Source organism: Scyliorhinus torazame, chromosome X, assembly GCF_047496885.1.
Source record: "Scyliorhinus torazame isolate Kashiwa2021f chromosome X, sScyTor2.1, whole genome shotgun sequence".
NCBI lineage: Eukaryota > Metazoa > Chordata > Chondrichthyes > Carcharhiniformes > Scyliorhinidae > Scyliorhinus > Scyliorhinus torazame.
In genome coordinates this window covers 28173476-28197259 of record NC_092738.1, presented here as the reverse complement: position 1 = coordinate 28197259, position 23784 = coordinate 28173476, and the positions used below count along the sequence as shown (strand labels likewise).

The 23784-nt window shown below is 45.0% G+C and overlaps 1 protein-coding gene and 1 pseudogene across 1 annotated transcript in view; one reads left to right on the top strand and one right to left on the bottom strand.

Annotated features, from left to right (window-relative positions):
• The first annotated feature begins 467 nt into the window (after positions 1-467).
• On the top strand, positions 468-1002 carry LOC140405451 (NADH dehydrogenase [ubiquinone] 1 beta subcomplex subunit 1 pseudogene; annotated as a pseudogene).
• Positions 1003-8005: 7003 nt separating this feature from the next.
• Positions 8006-23784, bottom strand: part of pmela (premelanosome protein a) — a 39394-nt gene continuing 23615 nt past the window's right edge. Inside the window, exons 6-12 of the mRNA XM_072493883.1 lie at positions 20685-21107; positions 16356-17066; positions 15376-15531; positions 13510-13615; positions 12156-12361; positions 9582-9675; positions 8006-8229 (exon numbers count right to left, since the gene is read on the bottom strand). Of these exons, the coding sequence (XP_072349984.1) occupies positions 8067-8229; positions 9582-9675; positions 12156-12361; positions 13510-13615; positions 15376-15531; positions 16356-17066; positions 20685-21107 (1859 nt within the window). The 3' untranslated portion in view covers positions 8006-8066. The remainder of the gene's footprint in view (positions 8230-9581; positions 9676-12155; positions 12362-13509; positions 13616-15375; positions 15532-16355; positions 17067-20684; positions 21108-23784) is intronic.

Here is a 23784-nt window from a genome sequence, read left to right as displayed (position 1 = left end):
GTTCTCAATGCAAGTGTTGAGGCAGACAAGGGTTTGAATTAGAGTGCTGAAGTTTTGGAATCTTATGCCACGTTAGAGAAAACAGTCTCAAAATGATCCTTTGATATTTACGTTTGTGAGTTTATTCAGATACACAGTGAAGAAGCAATAGAACCTTACTGTTTTTTATTATTTAGTTGCACAAATTGCAACCTCTCAGTTAATAGTTACTGAAATTTTACCTTCGTATTGGATGGTGTAGAAGAAAAGTACACAAGATGTGTAGCAACATGTGAAAGCATATGATTGGAACATGTCTGCTTGTGATGACCAATTATCTGTACACAGTAGAATAGATGGTCTTAATTTTATAAGCATGTACATAGTCCTGTTTGGGGGGGGGGGGGGGGGGGGACATAATTTCCCTAGAATCGACAGATCTCTCACTGTAACTTCCATGCATTCTTAATCTTCATTTGGTATAGTTGTCACATACCGGTAAAATAATCTAACCTAGTCATTGCTAAATCTAGGAGTTATCTCTCTTCCCTCAACAAGTACGTCAGAGGCCCGGGTGTGATTGGACCGGTCCGTTGCTGAGGGGAGTTGGGGAAGACGGCCTCAGGCATAGGACCGCGAAAGGCAGCATAATGAGTCTGGTTAACCTTGAACGTGAGCTTTGGCCCAATATCCTTGTCCCTCTGGGTTTTGTATTGGGATGTTATCTTGATAGAAGAAATGATAGTAAACTTGCTGCATTCAGAAACAAAAGTTTATTATATAAACGAGAATTGAAACAAGGTGAAGAAACTACCTGGAAGTGAAGAGCTGAAAGCCATGCTGAGAAAACAAGGAACTGTTTTGCATTTACAAAAAAGTCCAATGTCAGTTTTTGTTTTGACGCGTCTTCAATTAGGGATCCAGTGAAAGTTTATTTGAATTATGCTGTTTTATTTTATTAAAATTTGATGTTTCACAAAATCGGCTTATCTTCATGTAACAGATAATTGGTTTAAAGTCCGAAAATTTACCAAGATTTCCCTCTTTGTATCATTGGAATATAAAATTTAAAAAGGCATGGCAAATAGTTCATTGTATTTGTTTAATTAACTTGATGTGCGCAAGTAGTATGTCAGACTCAATAAACCTTACATTATATGTATTTTTAAAAAACAAGTATGTCAGAGCGCATCACAGTGGTTAGCACTGCTGCCTCATAGTGCCAAGATCCCAGGTTCGATCCCGGCTCTGGGTCACTGTCCGTGTGGAGTTTGCACATTCTCCCCATGTCTGCGTGGGTTTCACCCCCACAACCCAAAAATATGCAGGATAGGTGGATTGGCCGGCTAAATTGCCCCTTATTTGGAAAAAATGAATTGGGTACTTTAAATTTAAAAATAAAACAAGTAAGTCATGCATCTGCCCTGCACTATGTCACACATTTTAAGACTGAAGAAAGAGGAAGTAGTTATCCGAAGCCAAAGAAATAGAGAGGAGAAAATAATAGATCAATCACACCTTGCATGACCTCAGGACATCCCAAAGTGTTTTACAGCCAATGAAGTACTTAAATAATAATAATAATATTTATTGTCACAAGTAGGCTTGCATTAACACTGCAATGATGTTACTGTGAAAATCCCCTAGTCGCCACATTCCGGCGCCTGTTCGGGTCACAGAGGGAGAATTCAGAATGTCCAATCCACCTAACCTGCACGTCTTTGGACTGTGGGAGGAAACCGGAGCACCCGGAGGAAACCCACGCAGACACAGGGAGGACGTGCAAACTCCGCACAGACCCAAGCCGGGAATCAAACCCGGGACCCTGGCGCTGTGAAGCAACAATGCTAACCACTGTGCTACCCTGCTTGAAATGTAGTCACTGTTGCACTGTAGGGAGGCCACATTATGCCTCCTCCGATAAGACAATTAGGACATTAAGGACGGGATTCTTCTGCTCCCCCAGCCACGTGTTTCGCTGGCAGCTGGATCTACTCTCACTGCTTGTCAATGGGATTTCCCACTCCGCCGGGAAACCCATGAGCAGTGGTGAGCTGCCGGCGGGAATAGGGAATCTCAATGGCCAGAGAATGCAGCCCTCTATTGAGAGTCACACAGGAGAGCACATGGTTTTGCATTCCATGTTAATTCTTCAATGAATAATCACCAGTGATTTCTGCATCTAATACCTTCATCAGAGGATGCTAATTAGTTTATTATTTGCAGGCCCAATATTGTGCTTGCCAACTATTTATTTATTCACCCATCAAACGCAGAAGATCACTTGCAGCTTTCCAATGCATATAAATAAGTCTCAAGGATGCATAAGCTTCTCACTCTGATATCATAAAGAAAGGACTTTTCTGATCCCTGGGACATCCCAAAGTGCTTCACACCCAATCATTACTTTTGAAGTGCAGTCACTATTTTATAAGTAAATACAACAACCAATTTGTGCACAGCAAGCTTCCACAAAATCAACAGGGTGAGATCAGTTTGTCAGTGATGTTGGTTCAGGAGAGAAATGTTGGCCACTGTTCAAATAGAGCCATGGGATCTTTCACATTTACCCAAACCGGTAACTCGAGCCTCAGGTTGATATCTCATAGAACATAGAAAAATACAGCACGATGTTGTGCCGAACCTTTGTCCTAGATTAATCATAGATTATCATAGAATTTACAGTGCAGAAGGAGGCCACCCGGCCCATCGAGTCCGCACCGGCTCTTGGAAAGAGCACCCTACCCAAGGTCAACACCTCCACCCTATCCCCACAACCCAGCAACCCCAACCAACACTAAGGGCAATTTTGGACACTAAGGGCAATTTATCATGGTCAATCCACCTAACCTGCACATCTTTGGACTGTGGGAGGAAACCCACGCACACACGGGGAGGACGTGCAGACTCCACACAGACAGTGACCCAAGCCGGAATCGAACCTGGGACCCTGGAGCTGTGAAGCAATTGTGCTATCCACAATGCTACCGTGCTGTCCTTAAGAACAAATTAATCTACACTATATCATTCTACCATAATCTAGGTACCTATCCAATAGCTGCTTGAAGGTCCCTAATGTTTCTGACTCAACTACTTCCACAGGCAGTGCATTCCATGCCCCCACTACTCTCTGGGTAAAGAACCAATCTCTGACATCCCCCCTATATCTTCCACCATTCACCTTAAATTTATGTCCCCTTGTAATGGTTTGTTCCACCCGGGGAAAAAGTCTCTGACTGTCTACTCTATCTATTCCCCTGATCATCTTATAAACCTCTATCAAGTCGCCCCTCATCCTTCTCCGTTCCAATGAGAAAATGTCTAGCACCCTCAACCTTTCCTCGTAAGACCTACTCTCCATTCCAGGCAACATCCTGGTAAATCTCCTTTGCACCTTTTCCAAAGCTTCCACATCCTTCCTAAAATGAGGCGACCAGAACTGTACACAGTACTCCAAATGTGGCCTTACCAAAGTTTTGTACAGCTGCATCATCACCTCACGGCTCTTAAATTCAATCCCTCTGTTAATGAACGCTAGCACACCATAGGCCTTCTTCACAGCTCTATCCACTTGAGTGGCAACTTTCAAAGATGTATGAACATAGACCCCAAGATCTCTCTGCTCCTCCACACTGCCAAGAACTCTACCGTTAACCCTGAATTCCGCATTCATATTTGTCCTTCCAAAATGGACAACCTCACACTTGTCAGGGTTAAACTCCATCTGCCTCTTCTCAGCCCAGCTCTGCATCCTATCTATGTCTCTTTGCAGCCGACAACAGCCCTCCTCACTATCCACAACTCCACCAATCTTCGTATCGTCTGCAAATTTACTGACCCACCCTTCAACTCCCTCATCCAAGTCATTAATGAAAATCACAAACAGCAGAGGACCCAGAACTGATCCCTGCGGTACGCCACTGGTAACTGAGCTCCAGGCTGAATATTTGCCATCCACCACCACTCTCTGACTTCTATTAGTTAGCCAGTTCGTTATCCAACTGGCCAAATTTCCCACTATCCCATGCCTCCTTACTTTCTGCATAAGCCTACCATGGGAACCTTATCAAATGCCTTACTAAAATCCATGTACACTACATCCACTGCTTTACCTTCATCCACATGCTTGGTCACCTCCTCAAAGAATTCAATAAGACTTGCAAGGCAAGACCTACCCCTCACAAATCCGTGCTGACTATCCCTAATCAAGCAGTGTCTTTCCAGATGCTCAGAAATCCTATCCTTCAGTACCCTTTCCATTACTTTGCCTACCACCGAAGTAAGACTAACTGACCTGTAATTCCCAGGGCTACCCCTAGTCCCTTTTTTGAACAGGGGCACGACATTCGCCACTCTCCAATCCCCTGGTACCACCCCTGTTGACAGTGAGGACGAAAAGATCATTGCCAACGGCTCTGCAATTTCATCTCTTGCTTCCCATAGAATCCTTGGATATATCCCGTCAGGCCTGGGGGACTTGTCTATCCTCAAGTTTTTCAAAATGCCCAACACATCTTCCTTCCTAACAAGTATTTCCTCGAGCTTACCAGTCTGTTTCACACTGTCCTCTCCAACAATATGGCCCCTCTCATTTGTAAATACAGAAGAAAAGTACTCGTTCAAGACCTCTCCTATCTCTTCAGACTCAATACACAATCTCCCGCTACTGTCCTTGATCGGACCTACCCTCGCTCTAGTCATTCTCATATTTCTCACATATGTGTAAAAGGCCTTGGGGTTTTCCTTGATCCTACCCGCCAAAGATTGTTCATGCCCTCTCTTAGCTCTCCTAATCCCTTTCTTCAGTTCCCTCCTGGCTATCTTGTATCCCTCCAGCGCCCTTTCGGAACCTTGTTTCCTCAGCCTTACATAAGTCACCTTTTTCCTCTTAACAAGACATTCAACCTCTCTTGTCAACCATGGTTCCCTCACTCGACCATCTCTTCCCTGCCTGACAGGGACATACATATCAAGGACACATAGTACCTGTTCCTTGAACAAGTTCCACATTTCACTTGTGTCCTTCCCTGACAGCCTATGTTCCCAACTTATGCACTTCAATTCTTGTCTGATAACATCGTATTTACCCTTCCCCCAATTGTAAACCTTGCCCTGTTGCACGCACCTATCCCTCTCCATTACTGAAGTGAAAGTCACAGAATTGCGGTCACTGTCTCCAAAATGCTCCCCCACTAACAAATCTATCACTTGCCCTGGTTCATTACCAAGTACCAAATCCAATATGGCCTCCCCTCTGGTCGGACAATCTACATACTGTGTTAGAAAAGCTTCCTGGACACACTGCACAAACACCACCCCATCCAAACTGTTTGATCTAAAGAGTTTCCACTCAATGTTTGGGAAGTTGAAGTCAGCCATGACTACTCCCCTGTGACTTCTGCACCTTTCCAAAATCTGTTTCCCAATCTGTTCCTCCACATCTCTGCTACTATTGGGGGGGCCTATAGAAAACGAACAAGGTGACTGCTCCTTTCCTATTTCTGACTTCAACCCATACTGCCTCAGTAGGCAGATACCCCTCGAACTGCCTTTCTGCAGCTGTTATACTATCTCTAATTAACAATGCCACTCCCCCCCCCCCCCCCCCCCCACCTCTTTTACCACCCTCCCTAATCTTATTGAAACATCTATAACCAGGGACCTCCAACAACCATTTCTGCCTCTCTTCTATCCAAGTTTCTGTGATCGCCACCACATCGTAGTCCCAAGTACCGATCCATGCCTTAAGTTCACCCACCTTATTCCTGATGCTTCTTGCGTTGAAGTATACACACTTCAACCCATCTCCATGCCTGCAAGTACTCTCCTTTGTCAGTGTTACCTTCCCCACTGCCTCACTACACGCTTTGATGTCCTGAATATCGGCTACCTTAGTTGCTGGACTACAAATCCGGTTCCCATTCCCCTGCCAAATTAGTTTAAACCCTCCCGAAGAATACTAGAAAACCTCCCTCCCAGGATATTGGTGCCCCTCTGGTTCAGATGCAACCCATCCTGCTTGTACAGGTCCCACCTTCTCCAGAATGCGCTCCAATTATCCAAATACCTGAAGCCATCCCTCTTACACCGTTCCTGCAGCCACGTGTTCAACTGCACTCTCTCCCTATTCCTAGCCTCGCTATCATGTGGCACCGGCAACAAACCAGAGATGACAACTCTGTCTGTCCTGGCTTTTAACTTCCAGCCTAACTCCCTAAACTCGTTTATTACCTCCACATCCCTTTTCCTACCTACGTCGTTGGTACCAATGTGCACCACGACTTCTGGCTGCTCCCCCTCCCCCTTAAGGATCCTGAAGACACGATCCAAGACATCCCTGGCCCTGGCACCCGGGAGGCAACATACCTTCCGGGAGTCTCGCTCGCGACCACAGAATTTCCTATCTATTCAGTCACCAAACTCTCACTATAGCACTCAAATGCACCAAATTCAGCACTCCCTCAATCACCAAACTCTCACTATAGCACTCAAATGCACCAGATTCAGCACTCCTTCAGTCACCAAACTCTCACTGTAGCACTCAAATGCACCAAATTCAGCACTCACTCAGTCACCAAACTCTCACTGTAGCACTCAAATGCACCAAATTCAGCACTCAGTGCAAACAAAGTCTGCACTGTAGGGGATCACTTTTATACTGTAAATCTAGCCTCTTCAAACTGGCCTAATCCAATTAACTAATTAACAAGCTCCAGCTGCAAGTACCTACAAGTAGAAGCTTTGTTTAAAGCTGATTGAAAATTCATCTTCTTCTAAACCAAACAGCAACTTTTAAGTTAATTAACTAAATAAAAGAAAGACTAGACGTTAGATAAAAATGAACTCTTATACTCCCTCAGTCACCAAACTCTCACTATAGCACTCAAATGCACCAAATTCAGCACTCAGTGGAGAAGAACACCTCCGATAATGCTGCATCGAAGTGTCAGCCGAGATTTTGTAATCCACTCCTAGAAGTGCTTAATGCAGCCTGCTTGCCTGTTGTAGTTTCCAGTTTCTCTTTCTATCCCCACATCATTTGGGTGGGAAGATTATAAAAAAGGCTTGCATTTATATAGCACCGCTCACAACCTCCGAGTATCCCAAATTGCTTTACAGACAATGAAGTAGTGTTGAAGTATAGTCACGATGGTAATGTAGGAAACACAGAGGGCAATTTGCGCACAGCAAACTTGCACAAATAGCAATGTGATAAAGACCAGATAATCTGTTTATGTGATGCTGATTGAAGGATCAATATTGGCCAAGACACCAAGAATAACTTCCCTGGTCTTCTTCAAAGTAGTACCTTGGGATCTTTTAAGTCCACCTGAGAGAACAGAAGGGGCCTCGGTCGAATGTCTCATCTGAAAGCCAGCGCCTTCGATGATGCAATGCTTCCTCAATACTGCATTGGAGTGTCAGCAATGTTCCTTCTAACCGCTGCTTGCTGTGCGCAACAAGCTTGTTGTACTGCATGGTCCCTTTAAGATGGTGGCCACGCATCTTGAAGGAACTGTCACTTGTGTGTGACCTGTTTATTGCTGCACATTCCCAATTGCTGGGTGGCAGCTCACCTTTGAGGAACATTGAATATCGTGCAGCACGGTGGCGCAGTGGGTTAGCCCTGCTGTCTCACGGCGCCGAGGTCCCAGGTTCGATCCCGGCTTGGGTCACTGTCCGTGTGGAGTTTGCACATTCTCCCTGTGTTTGCGTGGGTTTCGCCCCCACAACCCAAAAGATGTGCAAGCTAGGTGGATTGGCCACGCTAAATCGCCCCTTAATTGGAAAAACGTAATTGGGTACTCTAAATTAAGAAAAAAACATTGAATATCGCCAGATTTCTGAGTTCGACGTGTGGGAATATAGGCTTTGAACCTGCAATCTTCTGGCTTGCCAAGAGCGCAATGGGAAGCAACGTTAAGGTGACAGACAGCCTTGTAACTTAAAGTCTTATTTATCAACTAACTTCCTCTTCCTTCTCCCTCCCTTTCCCTCCCATATTTAAAAAAGTCCACACGTGCAATTAGGGTTGGTTACATTTTATTAGTAACATGAATCCACTTTCATAATCCATGTGAAATGTCTCAGACGACACACCCATGCAGCAGAGGGCTGTTCTCGCTGACTTTACTCCGCTGACAGCCAAACATATTTCTTAGGAAAATGTTCACAGCAGCTCTGTCTGGGATCCACTCAGACTGAATCCTTGAAGGGTCCTGCTGCAGTGGAGCATATTCCTTGTACTTCCTGTTGAGTAAGAGACAATAAGTAAAATAGTTGAACAAGAAACCATCTTTGTCCTTGATTTTGCCATTGTATGAGAACAGGACAATTTGAACAGTCCCTAGATGTAAATGCTCCCTCATCCTCAACTATTAGGAAGCTGTCAGTGAGCAAGATTAAAGCACTTAAAAGGTTTGCATAAGGGCAGCACGGGTACGCAGTGGGTTAGCCCTGTTGCCTCACTGTGCCGAGGTCCCAGGTTAGCACAATTCACAAGTCTTCAGATTGAGCACTGGGTATGTAACCTGCTTGTAAGATCATATTTTAAGACCTTTATCCACGGTGACAGTGGAAAGTTACAGGCATGCATTTTTCAGAATATTGTATCCCCAATCTTTTGTTTTACTACTTCAGCAGAGTTACAAAGCCAGAGCTGAGAGTGTGGACAGGGGCAAACCCCTAATCCAGCTCCTTGCCTGCTCCAAAAACCAATTCAAATTGAATCCAATTCATGGTCCCCACAAAGAGTCAAACCAGATCCAGGCATTACACCTGACCTCACGCTCATCTTAGCCAAAAGGCCGAGACACAATTGTAAGCAATCTAAGAGATTCTGGACTTAAGGCCTCTGCCATAATCACTTTTTCTGGTTAGGAGGTATGCAATTTGTACTAGGTGACTTGTCCTTCATATTTCTTCACATACTCACTATTTTGCCACCACCTCTGACGTTACAAGCAAAATCCTTACTTCTCCACAAAGAAATCCTTACTTCTGATGGGCTGGTGGGAGTGATGCTGGTTTCTTGGATGTCACCAATCAATCACTCTCTTGGGAGCATGCCACAACTATGTTTGGTTGACCCACCAAAACCGAAGCACTCCTGTATTTTGCAGGAAGGGTCTGTGATGCGGTGAGTTCCTTGCAATGTCCACTAGTTGTGAAAGTCTTTGAGCAAACCAGTGGACAATATGTTTACGCTGAATGGCCACCCTCCAGAAGAGAATCTTGGACATAATAATGCTTCTTTTTTGAGGACAGCCGATATGAAGGAGTTCGAATTAGACCACAATGAACTATTAATTTAGAAAAAAAGTTAAAATGTTGCCAAACCTTAAGTTTTTGCACTTCATTTGATCTCATGATCTAAGTTTCAAAACAGACTACCCCACAGATGGAGAGTTGTACTGCTACTCTAGCCCATAGACTCATTGGATTTCAATTCCGGTCAACATTTTCCCCCCTCATCTGTAAGCAATCTGTAGAGATCTTTTAAATAGTACTGCTTCTGGGTCCAGAACACCAAATATCTACCAAACAGCAAGTCATCCCTGAATTGGATCCTCTCTGTTGTTGTGACAGCTGCACACACTAACCTGTAGGTTACGGCTACAACTCCAATGATACTTGCAATGAGCAGCATCCCGACAAGTACCAATGCTTCAGTCGTATTAGGTGTCCCACCTGGAGCTAAGAGAAAAGTCTCCTTAGTCACTCAGAATTGCAACAGTTTAATTCATTAATACGCAGAACATTGATGCCAATCTTTAAGCAAAAATGGAAGGGTTCAAGGGCGGCGCAGTGGTTAGCACTGCTGCCTCATGGCGCGACGACCCAGGTTCGATCCCGGGTCACAGTCCGTGTGGAGTTTGCACATTCTCCTCATGTCTGCGTGGGTCTCACCCCCACAACCCAAAGATGTGCAGGGTAGGTGAATTGGCCACGCTAAATTGCCCCTTAATTGGAAAAAAAACGATTGGGTATTCTAAATTTATTTTAAAAATCAAAATACATTTTTTTTAAATGGAAGGGTTAAAAAGGTGATCAGTGAAGGGAAATAAACCAACAATATAATGCATTTGGCTACAGTTAGTTCAAGCATGTTCCAAACATCAGCTTTCTTTGATCAAGTTTGTCTCCTGACATTAATTAATTTAAAAGTTGCTCTGCCTGTCAAGTTACATCAGACATTCAGTAGAAACTAAAAGCTACACTGAAATCAAGCCTGAAATTTAAAGTATTCTTTACCATGTACTTTGATGGATTAAGAGGGCAAAACAGGGGCGGCATGCAGCGCAGTGGTTAGCACTGGGACAGCGGCGCTGAGGACCTGGGTTCGAATCCCGGCTCTGGATCACTGTCCGTGTGGAATTTGCACATTCTCCCCGTGTCTGCGTGGGTCTCACCCCCACAACCCAAAGATGTGCAGGGTAGGTGGATTGGCCACCCTAAATTGCCCCTTCATTTGAAATTAAAAAAAAAAATTAAGAATACTCGTCAGAGGGCACCACGGTGGCCCAGTGGGTTAGCCCTGCAGTCTCACGGTGCCGAGGTCCCGGGTTCGAATCCCGGCCCTGGGTTACTGTCTGTGTGGCGTTTGCCCATTCTCCCCCATGTCTGCGTGGGTTTCACCCCCACAACACAAAGATATGCAGGTTAGGTGGATTGGTCGTGCTAAATTGCCCTTAATTGGAAAAAGAAAATAATTGGGTACTCTAAATTTAAAAAAATAAAATAAAAGCTTTTGAACCGTGTGGAGTTTGCACATTCTCCCCGTGTTTGCGTGGGTTTCACCCCATGACCCAAAGATGTGCAGGGTAGGTGGATTGGGCACGCTAAATTGCCCTGAAATGGAAAGAATTAATTTGGTAATCTAAAAAATTTTTAAAATAGAATTAAAAAAACCTTTTGAAGTTCCTTTAAAAATTACTTTAGAGCTTTTTCTTATCTTTTCTTTTTTTAAATAAATTTAGAGTACCCAATTCTTTTTTTCCAATTAAGGGGCAATTTAGCGTGGCCCAATCCACCTACCCTGCACATCTTTGGGTTGTGGGGGCGAAACCCACGCATACACGGGGAGAATGTGCAAACTCCACATGGACAGTGACTCAGAGCCAGGATCGAACCTGGAACCTTAGCGCCGTGAGGCAGCAGTGCTAACCACTGTGCCACCGTGCTGCCCTATTCTTATCTTTTCTTAGTGTGAAGAGAACTTGAAAGACCCTGGTATTACTTTGTGTGTAGTACAGACAATGTTTAACACCTGTTGAAACCAAAGCTGTCAGTAAGTGCTGCCCATGTATATGCTTTAAGGTTTCTGGGTAAAAATAGGGCGGCACGGTGGCGCAGTGGTTAGCACTGCTGCCTCACGGCGCCGAGGACCCAGGTTCGATCCCGGCCCCGGGTCACTGTCCGTGTGGAGTTTGCACATTCTCCCCGTGTTTGCGTGGGTTTTGCCCCCACAACCCAAAGATGTGCAGGGTAGGTGAATTGGCCACGCTAAATTGCCCCTTAATTAGAAAAAAATAATTGGATACTCTAAATTTATTTTTTTAAGGTTTCGGGGTAAAAATAGATATACTTGAATATGTGTCCACTTTCTCAATTTTAAAATATAATATCCTGAATACATATGAATTCTATTTATTTATTCATGAATTTCCTTCACATGGCGACCATGGACTTCCATTGGATTATTCCATGAAATCTTGGCAAAGTACTGCAGTGGTTTGCCATTACCTTCTGCAGTATGGCTGACCAGGAAACTCTCCTGCTCTTATCACCTGTCATCAGGAGTATTGGAAAACTTTACAAGCTGACCAATCTGTTTGGCTACATTATGCACACACCTTCCATGGCCATCAAGTCCTGAAGTGGGACTTGAACCAGAGCGTCTGGCCCAGAGCTCGAAACGCCACCACTGCACCACAAGTCCTCTCTCCTCTGACCTCGATTCAACTGATAACGACACTTGGTCTTCACTGCATGGTATCAATAGTGCAAACCCAGGAACCCCTTATCCAACTATTTTGACCATCCATGCACTGGAGCAAATAAAAATGCACTCCCAACTCTATTAGTCATGTTCAAAGTAGACTGCATTATCTATTAATATGCCCACGGGTTGCATTATATTCACTTACTTTGTTACAGAGTTTGGACAGACTTACTTGGGTTCACATCAACACGGGCACTAGCAACAGCCAAGCTGACTGCGTTTGTCATAGAGACATTGACGCAGTAAGTTCCAGAGGAGTTGAAGAATTGGCGAAGGATAAGCTGGCATTCATCAGCAGGCAGCACTTCACTACAGTCAGTTTGCTGAGGATTGATGCAATCTGCATCCAAGACAACGGTGCAAATCTCACTTGGGAAGCTGGAAAAGAAATGACAGCATTTAAAAGTGTACCACCTCATCGTGCTTCATTGCACTATAATGGCACAACGGGAACAGATTTTAAAGGCAGCTGTCAGTGGCTGCTGAGAATTGGATTGAGAAGGTCCAGCCTTCTCTGCATGCAAGTGGTGTAAAAGGTTTGAGTTTGAGACAATGTGTTTTCCATCTCAAAGCCTCGCAGAATGCAGGTGTAGAAGGAATGCGGTTGAGATCCATCATTATGCCCCTTGCAAAAATGGAAATTCTGCGAATAACATCGTTGCCGCGAAGGTTGGACAAAATGAATCTCAGGAGATGTGGGTACAGCATGATTGTTTATTCTTCCATCATGTGGTGGGAGAGAACTACATCGGAGGGACCCCCTGAAGCAATGCTCCTCCAGTCTACAGAACTGCAAGCATCTTCATACACTAACAGTCACGTACGCACAACATTGTTTAGATTACATGGTGCACAGGGAGGGTTTCTCCAAACTGAGGCACTATCTGTCCTCCCCAAATCATCCCAGTGCTGCACCTACTCTCTGTCTTGATGTCTGTTCCTTCTGCAATAAACAGCCATGGCCTTGCATCGGGATGTTTTGCTAACTCAGGTCTGTGAAGAATACAAGGCTCATCTGAGAAACTCATCCTGCTGATATGAGCTTGTGGTGTTGTGAAGGTTCAATGGTAAAGTTGATTGCCTACATAAATGTGCAGCTAGTGGTGTCTTTTAGTCCAAATGCATAAATATTGGTTATAAACCCTTTTAATAAATTCATATTAGTTTATAAATGCATTTTATAAATGCATTTAATAAATTCATATCAATTTAATTAGTTTTTAATTCCTAACAATAGCAATAGCCGTATTGCTGGCATTTCAAATTGGACAGATTGTTGGTGGCAGGAATACAGCTAAGACCAATTTTCTTGCCGACCGCACCTTTAAAAGTTTTGAATTCAACAAGTACGTACCTGGAATATATATCACACTTTAAAGCTTATTGGCGCCCCAGCCAGTTAACAGGTTAGCTTTAATTCTTTCATTTTCTGCCTACTCATAACTGTTTACACTGCTCCTGAAAGTATTCAAAGCTATTAGTTTGTGTTAAATAAGAATGACAATGAAAACTCTTCTACACCATACCTTCCCTGACAGGTCACCGTGAAATCCACAGCGTTTTGCTGCATCTCTGCCACTGAACCTGGCACCACATTTGATATTTGCACAATTTCCACACTTTCAATACCCTCTGAAAGAAAGAAAAAGCAAGGCAAAGTATTGAGCTTTTCACCAGCTTTTCCAATAAGAGCCCAGCAATGCAAGTCTGTTTGATTTGTCTCGTAGCAGAGAGGTAAAGAACCATTAGTTGTAGTGATAGGTTTGAGGGCAAGGGCCACCCCACAAAACTAGTTGGCATGAGAGAAATGGCACAAATGTAGGTTTGGGGAACCTGTTCTTATGAATAAATCTATTACACAGATGTAATGTAAAATATCAGTATAATCATGACGTCGGCTCAATTCTTTATCAACATTTCATAGAATTTACAGTGCAGAAGGAGGCCATTTGGCCCATCGAGGCTGCACCGGCCCTTGTAAAGAACATCCCACTTAAGCCCACACCTCCACCCTATTCCCGTAACCCAGCAACCCCACCTAACCTTTTTGGATACTAAGGGCAATTTATCATGGCCAATCCACCTAACCTGCACAGCACCCAGAGGAAACACACGCTGACATGGGGAGAACGTGCAGACTCCGCACAGACAATCACCCGAGCCGGGAATCGAACCATGGAGCTGCGAAGCAACCGTGCTAACCACTGCACCACCGTGCTGCCCTCACAATGCTAATCCTGTCCCCTCCTCTGACAAGGAGGGGCCTTCTTCCCCCAACCCCATCACAGGAATAATGGGTCCCCCCCACCCAAGCACGCACGCATGAGGATGACGCGACCCCCCCCCCCCCCATCAGACCCCCAATCAGAGATCCCACCAGTCGCCCCCATCAGGGAAACACATCAGACCCCCCATCAGAGACACACATTGGACCCCCTGTCAGACCCCCAATCAGAGACCGACATCGGACCCCCCCATCAGACTCCCATCAGAGACCCACATCAAAAATCCCCATCAGTGTCCCTTGCCTGAAAGCTGAAGAGCAGTCCTGGCAGTCCAGTGAAAAATCACTGCATTTTCACTTACCCTTCCCGACCATATGCTGCCTCAGCCAAAAGTGCTTAAAGCAGCAGCTGTTACAAGTGTCGGAGGCTTCCTCGAAAGCCAAGCACACTTAAAAGGGATTCAAATCCCCTGATAGCCTTTGAAATGCAAAACTCCCAGATTGACAGTTTTATTACTTCAGAGGCAGATGCTTGTCGGATTGTTTATCTATCTTTCCTTATCCTGCTTTGATGCTGGCCGCAATGTTTATAAACACTCTTGCTATGATTGACAGCTTCTCACCACATGAAAAGGAGCTAAGTGGTTTCACTTTCTCTTATTCACAGCAGCGGTGAGGGGGTCGGTGGGGGAGGGGGTTGGGTCACCCTCATGCGTGCATGTTGTGGACCTGTATATTCCTGTGGTGGGGGCGAAGATGCCCCTACTTGTCAGTGGGTGGAGGGGGGAGCCTTCCAATGGCCTTTGGGGAGACCTCAGTTATGCATTGACCCCATTGACTCACCTCGGGGTCCACTGTGGTCAGGGTCACGCTTGGGCAAACTTGCACCAAAGCCCGCCCGGAGAATTTCCTGCTGTGGGGGTCAGTGCATAACAGGAGGGTGGTGAATAGGGCTTCCAGCCCCCTAATCAAATTAAAATGCTCCCGCCGGCAGAGCAGGTTGCGCACTGAGGATGCCGGCGGGGCATCAGAGCATCGCAACGGGTTTGGCTCAAGGGACGCTCCATTCGCCGCCCAATTGAGAATTCCGATCGCAGCGTTGGGCAATGACAAATACACCCCAATGTTTACTCCTTAGTGGAGATACCTATTTGAAAGTCTTACTCACGGACAATATTGATGGTGGCGCTGAAGGTGCCATAGCGGTAGATAAGGCAATTATCTGCTGGATCTTCAAGAGCCTGTCGTTTCACCAGCATCAGTCCTTCATTTGTGCTCAAAGCAGTTGTCTCACTCTCCAAAATCACCATTGTGGCAGGTACAGCTATAGATTTAGTTAAAGAACAGCTGGTAAACACAATGATCTGGCCATTATTCATACATATATGTGTTGTGATCATGTTCCAGAGAATTTCAAGAGCACAAAACAACACTGCAAGTATTTTTTTAAATATAAATTTAGAGTACCCAATTCTTTTTTTCCAATTAAGGGGCAATTTAGCGTGGCCAATCCACCTACCCTGCACATCTTTGGGTTGCGGGGCGAAGCCCCCGCAGACACGGGGAGAATGTGCAAACTCCACACTGACAGTGACCCAGTGCCGGTATCGAACCTGGGACCTCAGCGCCTTGAGACTGCAGTGCTAACCACTGAGCCACCGTGCTACCCCACTGCAAGTATTTTTAATAGATTTAGTATTTTTAATGTATTTAAGAAAGAAACCCAAAGTTGCAGTCAATTCAGAGCTCCAATTTTCCAATTTCCAATTGGACGACATTATACAATTGTACCACACTGTACAATTGGACTACACAAAAGGAAACATAGGCCGGAATTCTCCACCTGTTGGGATTCTCTTTTCCTCCTGACAGCGCACCCCCGCCCGCGGGTTTCCCAGCGGTGTGGAGTGGCATTAATAGGAAATCCCATTGACAAGCATTGGGAGTAGAGAATCCCGCTGCCAGCGAATGGAGTGCCACCGAGAAACATGCGGTTGGGGGACCGGAGAATCCAGCCCATAATTTCAACAAATCCATTGTACTGGTTTAGGTCAGTGGAGCCTGAGATGCAGATTTGCAGATTTATACAAAACTGTGCGTTGCAGATTAAATAAAATCTCCAAAACGAATAGCAAATGGAAGACTTACTGGTTGATTGTTCTGTGACGACGATTGCTGCATTCGTAGTTTCATCAGAGGCAGGGATTGCCGCAGTTATAGCTTGTTCTGAGATAGCAATTGCCGCATTTATAGCTTCATCAGAGGGAGCGATTACCGCAGTTATAGCTTCATCAGAGGCAGGGATTGCCGCAGTTATAGCTTGTTCTGAGCTAGCAATTGCCGCATTTATAGCTTCATCAGTGACAGGGGTTGCCGCAGTTATAGCTTCATCAGAGGCAGCGATTACCGCAGTTATAGCTTCATCAGAGGCAGGGATTGCCGCAGTTATAGCTTGTTCTGAGATAGCATTTGCCGCATTTATAGCTTCATCAGAGGCAGGGATTGCCGCAGTTATAGCTTGTTCTGTGACAGCGATTGCCGCAGTTATAGCTTCGTCAGAGGCAGGGATTGCCGCAGTTATAGCTTGTTCTGAGATAGCATTTGCCGCAGTTATAGCGTCATCAGAGGCAGGGGTTGCTGCGTTTGTAGCTTGTTCTGAGACAGCGATTGCTGCATTTATTGCGCCATCAGAGGCAGGGATAACAGGACTGATGGTGGAAGAAGGAATTGGAATAGGGTCTCCTGTGGAAGTGGGGATTATAATTGGCTGTTGCGCAGAAGATGGTACTGGGGAATCAGACACTGGAGTAGATACAGCTACAGGTTCAACTGTTGGTGGTTGAGAAGGAGATGTATTTCCTACGAAAAAAATTAAAATGTAGTTCTAAAGTCCATTCTTTGTCAGATGCACTAGACAGAAATCAAGTTAATTTGAAATTCAATACTTGAGTGTTCAACAAATGTACCTTAACTTACTAATGATCTACATTCAATCCCTTTAAAATAGACTAGGCTCCCATTAGTAATATTGGGAGCAAACGATTGAATAAATAAAGCTGTTATTATCCATATTAAGTATGGAACAGAGTTTTTCCCATGTGAAATAATGTCTTGCGCTGTTTAATAATTCAGCTCCATTTTTATTAATTCACAGGATGTGGGCATCACTTGAAAGGCCAGCATTTATTGCCCATCCCTAATTGCCCGTAACTGTGGGCAATTCAGATCCAACCACATTGCTGTAGATCTTGAGTCACATATAGGCCAGACCAGGTAAGGACGGCAGATTTCCTTCCCTAAAGGACATTAGTGAACCAGATAGGTTTTTACAACAATCAAGTCGTTTCATAGTCACCATTACAGGTACATTACCTCAAATCCTGCAACCTCAGGGCCGAGGCTGTGCCGGATTTCAGATATTGCCGGATTTCGAGGTCAAGTGGCTGGGGCTGTTGGCAGTTTGGGGTCAAACCAGGTTGGGCTTGCTTGGAGCGTGAGATAGAGTGGCACGCAAAGCCAATATTTAGTGTTGAGTCACACTCAGCCAACACAGCGCCTAGCCAAGTTATCCAGGTAAGTTTTTTAAACAATGTATTCAATTAAAATTCATGTATGGAACACTCTAAAAAATCTGGTTTTCAGATAACTCCAATTTTCGGACAGCTCGATTTGAAACACTGCACCTGAAACTAGCTTTTTAATTCCAGATTTATTTAATTAACTAAATTTAAATTCCCCAGCAGCTGCGTTGGGATTTGAACTCATGTCACTGGATAATATGAACATATGTACATATGAATTAGAAGCAGGCGTGAGCCACTCCGCCCCTCTAGCCTGTTCCTCCATTCAATAAGATCATGGCTGATCTGATTGTAACCTCAACCCCACATTCATGCTGACCCCCGATAACCTTTCACCCCCTTGTTAGTCAAGAATCTATCCAGCGTGCCTTAAAAATATTCAAAGACTCTGCTTCCACTGCCTTTTGAAGAAGAGAGTTCCAGAGATTCACAGCATTCCGAGAGAAAACATTTTTCCTCATCTCTGTCTTAAATGAGTGACCTCTTATTTTTTTAAAGTGATCATTAGTTTAAGCCTTTGGATTATTTGCCCAGCCGCATAACGATTATGCTAATGTTCCCAGTTAGTGGGCATGGGATCCCACCCCCATCCTCCGCATGCGGCGTGTTTTGTGGCGACGGACGTGGGCTGCCATTGGTCGGTGGTAGGATCTTCCAGTCCGCCCACTGTCAATGGGGTTCTCCGTTCTTCGCACCCTGTGCTGCCAGGGACCCCGTGGCAGCAGGGCTGCCATCATTGGGACCAGAAAACCCCACCCAACACGTTTTGACATAGCCATAGACAGAGAACATACAGTGCAGATGGAGGCCATTCGGCCCATCGAGTCTGCACTTTAAGCCCTCACTTCCACCGTAACCCAATAACCCCACCTAACCTTTTTTGGACACTAAGGGCAATTTAGCATGTCCATTCCACCTAACCTGCACGTCTTTGGAATGTGGGAGGAAACCGGAGCACCCGGAGGAAACCCACGCAGACACGGGGAGAACGTGCAGACTCCGCACAGACAGTGACCCAGCAGGGAATCAAACCTGGGACCCTGGTGCTGTGCAGCCACAGTGCTAACCACTGTGCTACCGTGCTGCCCCACGGTATTGGGGAAATAATTGCATCAGTTTTCTTTCATTTCTAAAGTATGCCCCTATTCAATGCACCAAGAGGCTGCAAGACACATTTTAGTCACACCTACCAATACTAGTTGTCAAACTGAAAATTGATAATGCTGATTTTGAATCTGGACATAAGGCTGCAGTGGCTTTACGGAGGACTGTTTTTGCAACCAACCACTCTCGTGTCAGTACATCCAGCAATGTTGGGAATTGCAAATAAACCATTACCCTGGAGTTAGTAAGTTAAAACGATTTGAGAACTGTAGCAGCAAAGCAGAGAGGACACTTACCGGTTGTGGTACAAGAAAAGATGGCTTACGAGTACAAGCACCATACAAATATTTGAGTACCCCAGATGTTGAATAACCATAAAGTTACCTGTTACTCATGCTCCCCAACCCAGCTACCGAGTGAATACTAAGCTAAAGTTATCCATTTACATTTTTTTGGGAAGAGGAAGAAAACAAAGACAGCCAGACAAATTTTGACCAAGCCACATTCAAATTGTGCTTCCAAAGACTTTATTTGCAATCATTGCGAAGCCACGTTTATTCGAGTGTTTTCCTCACCAACAGAAATGCTTGAGTTTCGGGGAAACTCAATAAAACAGCTTGACTGGAACAGTATCCAGTTTGGCTACATCATATTACAATTTTTAGATGGCTAGATATATTTAAAGCCCTGAAACATAGCACCACTGCTGAGAGACTAATCTACTGTCTCAAGCAAGCATGATGCACACTAGTTTGATCTTATTGTTTGTAGGCAGAACTATGATCATGATAATTAGAAATAGGAGCAGTAGGAGGCTATTCGAGCCTGATCCACCATTCAGTAAGATCAGGGTGGATCTGATTGTGGCCTTACCTCCACTTTCTTGCCTATTCGGCATAATCCTTAACTCCCTTATCGATCAAAAGTCTGTCGAACTCAGCCTTGAATACATTAAATGACCCAAGCTTTCACTGCTTGCTTGCTTAGGGAATTCCAAAGATTAATGACCCTCTGAGAGAGAAAGTTCCTTCTGATGTAGTGACATTTGGAGTTTTGGAGATAAATAAACGTAACACTTTAAAATCCCAACAGATAAATTCCCTATATCTTCTTGATCACCAGGACCATTAACTGCTTCCACATCCGTTACATTCCCGTGTCTGCCGCGGCCTCAGTAAATCTGCTGCTGAAACCTTCATCTATACCATGGTTACCTCTAGATTCAACTCTTTCTAATTCTTTCCTCGTCAGCCTGCAACCCTCCAAACCTCTGCTGCTTATGTCCTAACTCACACCAAGCCTCGTTGACCCATCACCCTTTGTGCTTGTCGATTTACATTGGCTCCAGGTCTGGCAATCTCTCAATTTTACAATGCTCATCCTTGTTTTTAGTTCCACCCATCCCTATCTCTGTGACCCCTTCCAGTCCTATAACACTCCAAGATCTCTGTGCTCCTCCAATTCCATCCTCTTGTACATATCCAATTATCACCTCTACAGAGTTGACGGTGGTGCCGACAGGTAGCAGTGGGATTCCTTCTCTAAACTCTGTGCTCCTCCGTCACTCTTTCTTCCTGCAAGATGCTCCTTAGAACCCACCCCTTTGACCAAGTTTTTGGTCCTAGTTTTCCCATCAGAAGAATTTGAATCTGGACCTTTTAGAGTCAACATAATGGTTTTCCAAATTACTGTTGCCTTTACTCAGCTGAAAAAGGTAAATGTGAAGACTAAAAGTAAACTATGAACCATTTCAGATTCTATCCCAGTGTTTATTACCCTGGGTTGCTCCTACCTGTAGTAACTTCCCGTGCTGTTGGCTCACTATTTACGGAGGATACAGTCAGATCAAGGGTCACAACAGAGGATCCTGTGCTAGGTAGAGGGTCAGTGGTTATCGTCGAGATCATTGGACTTGAATCCTCAATAGTTGGATTGGCTGTGCTGCACCTAGTTGATGGGATAGCAGCTTGTAGGGTTACGTGTGGGTTGAATGCTCCTGTTGAGAGGTAGGTGTGTGTCACTGTATGGACCCGGGAAATTAGGGTACCACTTCCATCTCCAAAATCCCAGGAGAAACTGATATCGGCATCTTTTAAATATAGGCTAGGGTCGTGGAGTTTAATTCCAAATAGAATAGCCCGGTTCTGAATGAAACTGTTGTCGGCATCATTGAGATCACTAATCTGTGAAGTCACAACAGAGAATGGAACCTGATCTGCATGGAGAAAGAAAATCAATTAGTGCAGGATTCAACACAGAAGTTAAAAATTGAACATCAAACAGGCAGGTTAAAAAGGCACAAGAATGTCTAGATGCCAATACATAAAACCTCAAATTGATAGAAACCATTCTGTCAGATGTAGAAAAGGATCAATTTACTATATCAACTTGCAATGTTTTTGCATGAAAACCGTACTTTAAAAACAAGCCACATTGATTCAGACTTTACTGCACGCTAAGAACAATTATAATCCTCAGCACATAATAATTGTACCCCTCACCTCTGGATAATTAAGGTGAGACGGGGGAGAGAAAACAGGATCTTATTTCATTATTCCCCCACCCTGAGTACGAGTACATAGATAGGTTGGAGACTTGGGCAGAGAAATGGCAAATGGAGTTTAATCCGGACAAATGTGAGCTAATGCATTTTCGTAGGTCTAACATCGAGGGGAGATATCCCATAAATGGCAAAACTCATAGGAATATAGAAAGTCCGAGAGATCTGGGTGTGTAGGTCCTCAGGTCTTTGAAAGTGGCAACACAAGTGGACAAGGTAGTCAAGAAAGCATTGCCAAGGGCGACACGTGGCACAGTGGTTAGCACTGGGACTACGACGCTGAGGTCCCAGGTTCGAATCCCGACCCTGTGTCACTGTCCATGTGCAGTTTGCACATTCTCCCCGTGTCTGCGTGGGCTTCGCCCCCACAACCCAAAGATGTGCAGGTTAGGTGGATTGGTCATGCTAAACTGTCCCTTAATTGGAAAAAAATAATAATTGGGTACTCTAAAATTTAAAAGAAAGAAAACATTACCTTCATTGGATGGGGCATCGAGTATAAACACTGGCAAGTCATGCTACAGCTGTGTAGAAACTTGGTGAGGCCACACTTGGAATATTGGGCACAATTCTGGTCACCACACTACCAGAAGGATGTGGAGGCTTTGGAGAGGGTGCAGAGGAGGTTTACCAGGATGTTGCCTGGTCTGGAGGGTGTTAGCTATGCAGAAAGGCTGAATAGACTCAGACTGTTTTCATTAGAAAGGTGGAGGTTGAGGGGTGACCTGATAGAGGTCTACAAGATTATGAGGGGCATGGATAGAGTGGATGGGCAGGCACTCTTTCCCAGGGTGGAGGGGTCAGTCACCAGGGGGCATAGGTTTAAGGTCCACAGGGCAACGTTTAGAGGAGATGTGCGAGGCAGGTTTTTTACGCAGAGGGTGGTGAGTGCCTGGAACGCGTTGCCAGGGGAGATTGTGGAAGCAGATATATTAACGCTGTTCAAAAGGCATCTTGACAAACACATGGATATGATGGGTATAGAGGGATACAGCACAAGGAAGTGCTGAGGGGTTTGGCCAAGGGTGGTATCATGACCGGTGCAGCCTTGGAGGGCCGAAGGGCCTGTTCCTGAGCTGTATTGTTCTTTGTTCATACACATACATCCCAAAAGAAAGATGATTCTTTGTGAAGAATCCACATTCTCAGTGTCAAAGAACATGGGGCGGGATTCTCTGATCCTGAGGCTAAGTGTTGATGCCGTCGTAAACACCGTCGCGTTTCACATTCCCCCAAGAGCAACGATTCTGACCACTACAGGGGGCCAGCACGGCACTGGAGCGACCCACGCTGCTCCAGCTGCCGACACCGGCATCAAATGGGCGCCGTGGGTCTGCGCATGCGCGCTGCGACCGGCGCGAGTTCGGCGGACCGGTGTCGCGTGATTCGCTCCCGACGGCATCAACACTTAGCCTCAGGATCAGAGAATCCCGCCCTTGATTTGGCCTACTTTCCTGATGAAAGCATAAAGGCTGATTTTCCACTATCAGTGCAATTGAGGCTTTTTGCAGCATTGCCGGATTAATCAGAGAATTGACAACTCCCAGTTTTCCATTTCCGTTTGTTTGAATAATTATTCATAACTGACCATGAAACTTTAACCTTGTGCAGGGAACAAGTCTAATTTGGGAAACGGGAAATCTGGTCAGCGGATACAAACAAGAATGCCGACATTTAAAAGGGACAAATATTTCTTCCAGCTTCAGGATGGATTTGGGATTTGGTTAACCTCATCCAAGATTGGATTGAGAGTGATGGCAAAGTGGTTGGCATAAATGAAATGAAAGGAGACAGAATCCTACAGGCTGCTAGCTTGTATAACAGCCGACTTATATGACTGGTTTGCAGTGTTCAACTTAAATCTACCAGGACTGTCTGCTGTGCATTTCCCCAAGGAAACAGTTTAAAGATCACAGTGGGATCTTGGGTATTTATATGTTTCAGAACTGCCTGCTCTTAATGCAGTTTAGCTCATCAGGTCATAGAATCATAGAATTTACAGTGCAGAAGGAGGCCATTCAGCCCATCAAGTCTGCACCAGCACTTGGAAAGAGCACCCACTTAAGCCCATGCCACCACCCTAGCCCTGTAACCCAGTAACCCACCTCGCCTTTTTGGACACTATGGGGCAATTTAGCGTGGCCAATCCACCTAACCTGCAAATCTTTGGACTGTGGGAGGAAACCGGAGCACCCGGAGGAAACCCACGCAGACACGGGGAGAACGTGCAGACTCCGCACAGAAGGTGACCCAAGCCGGGAATCGAACTTGTGACCCTGGAGCTGTGAAGCAACTGTGCTAACCACTGTGCTACAGTGCTGCCCCATGGAAC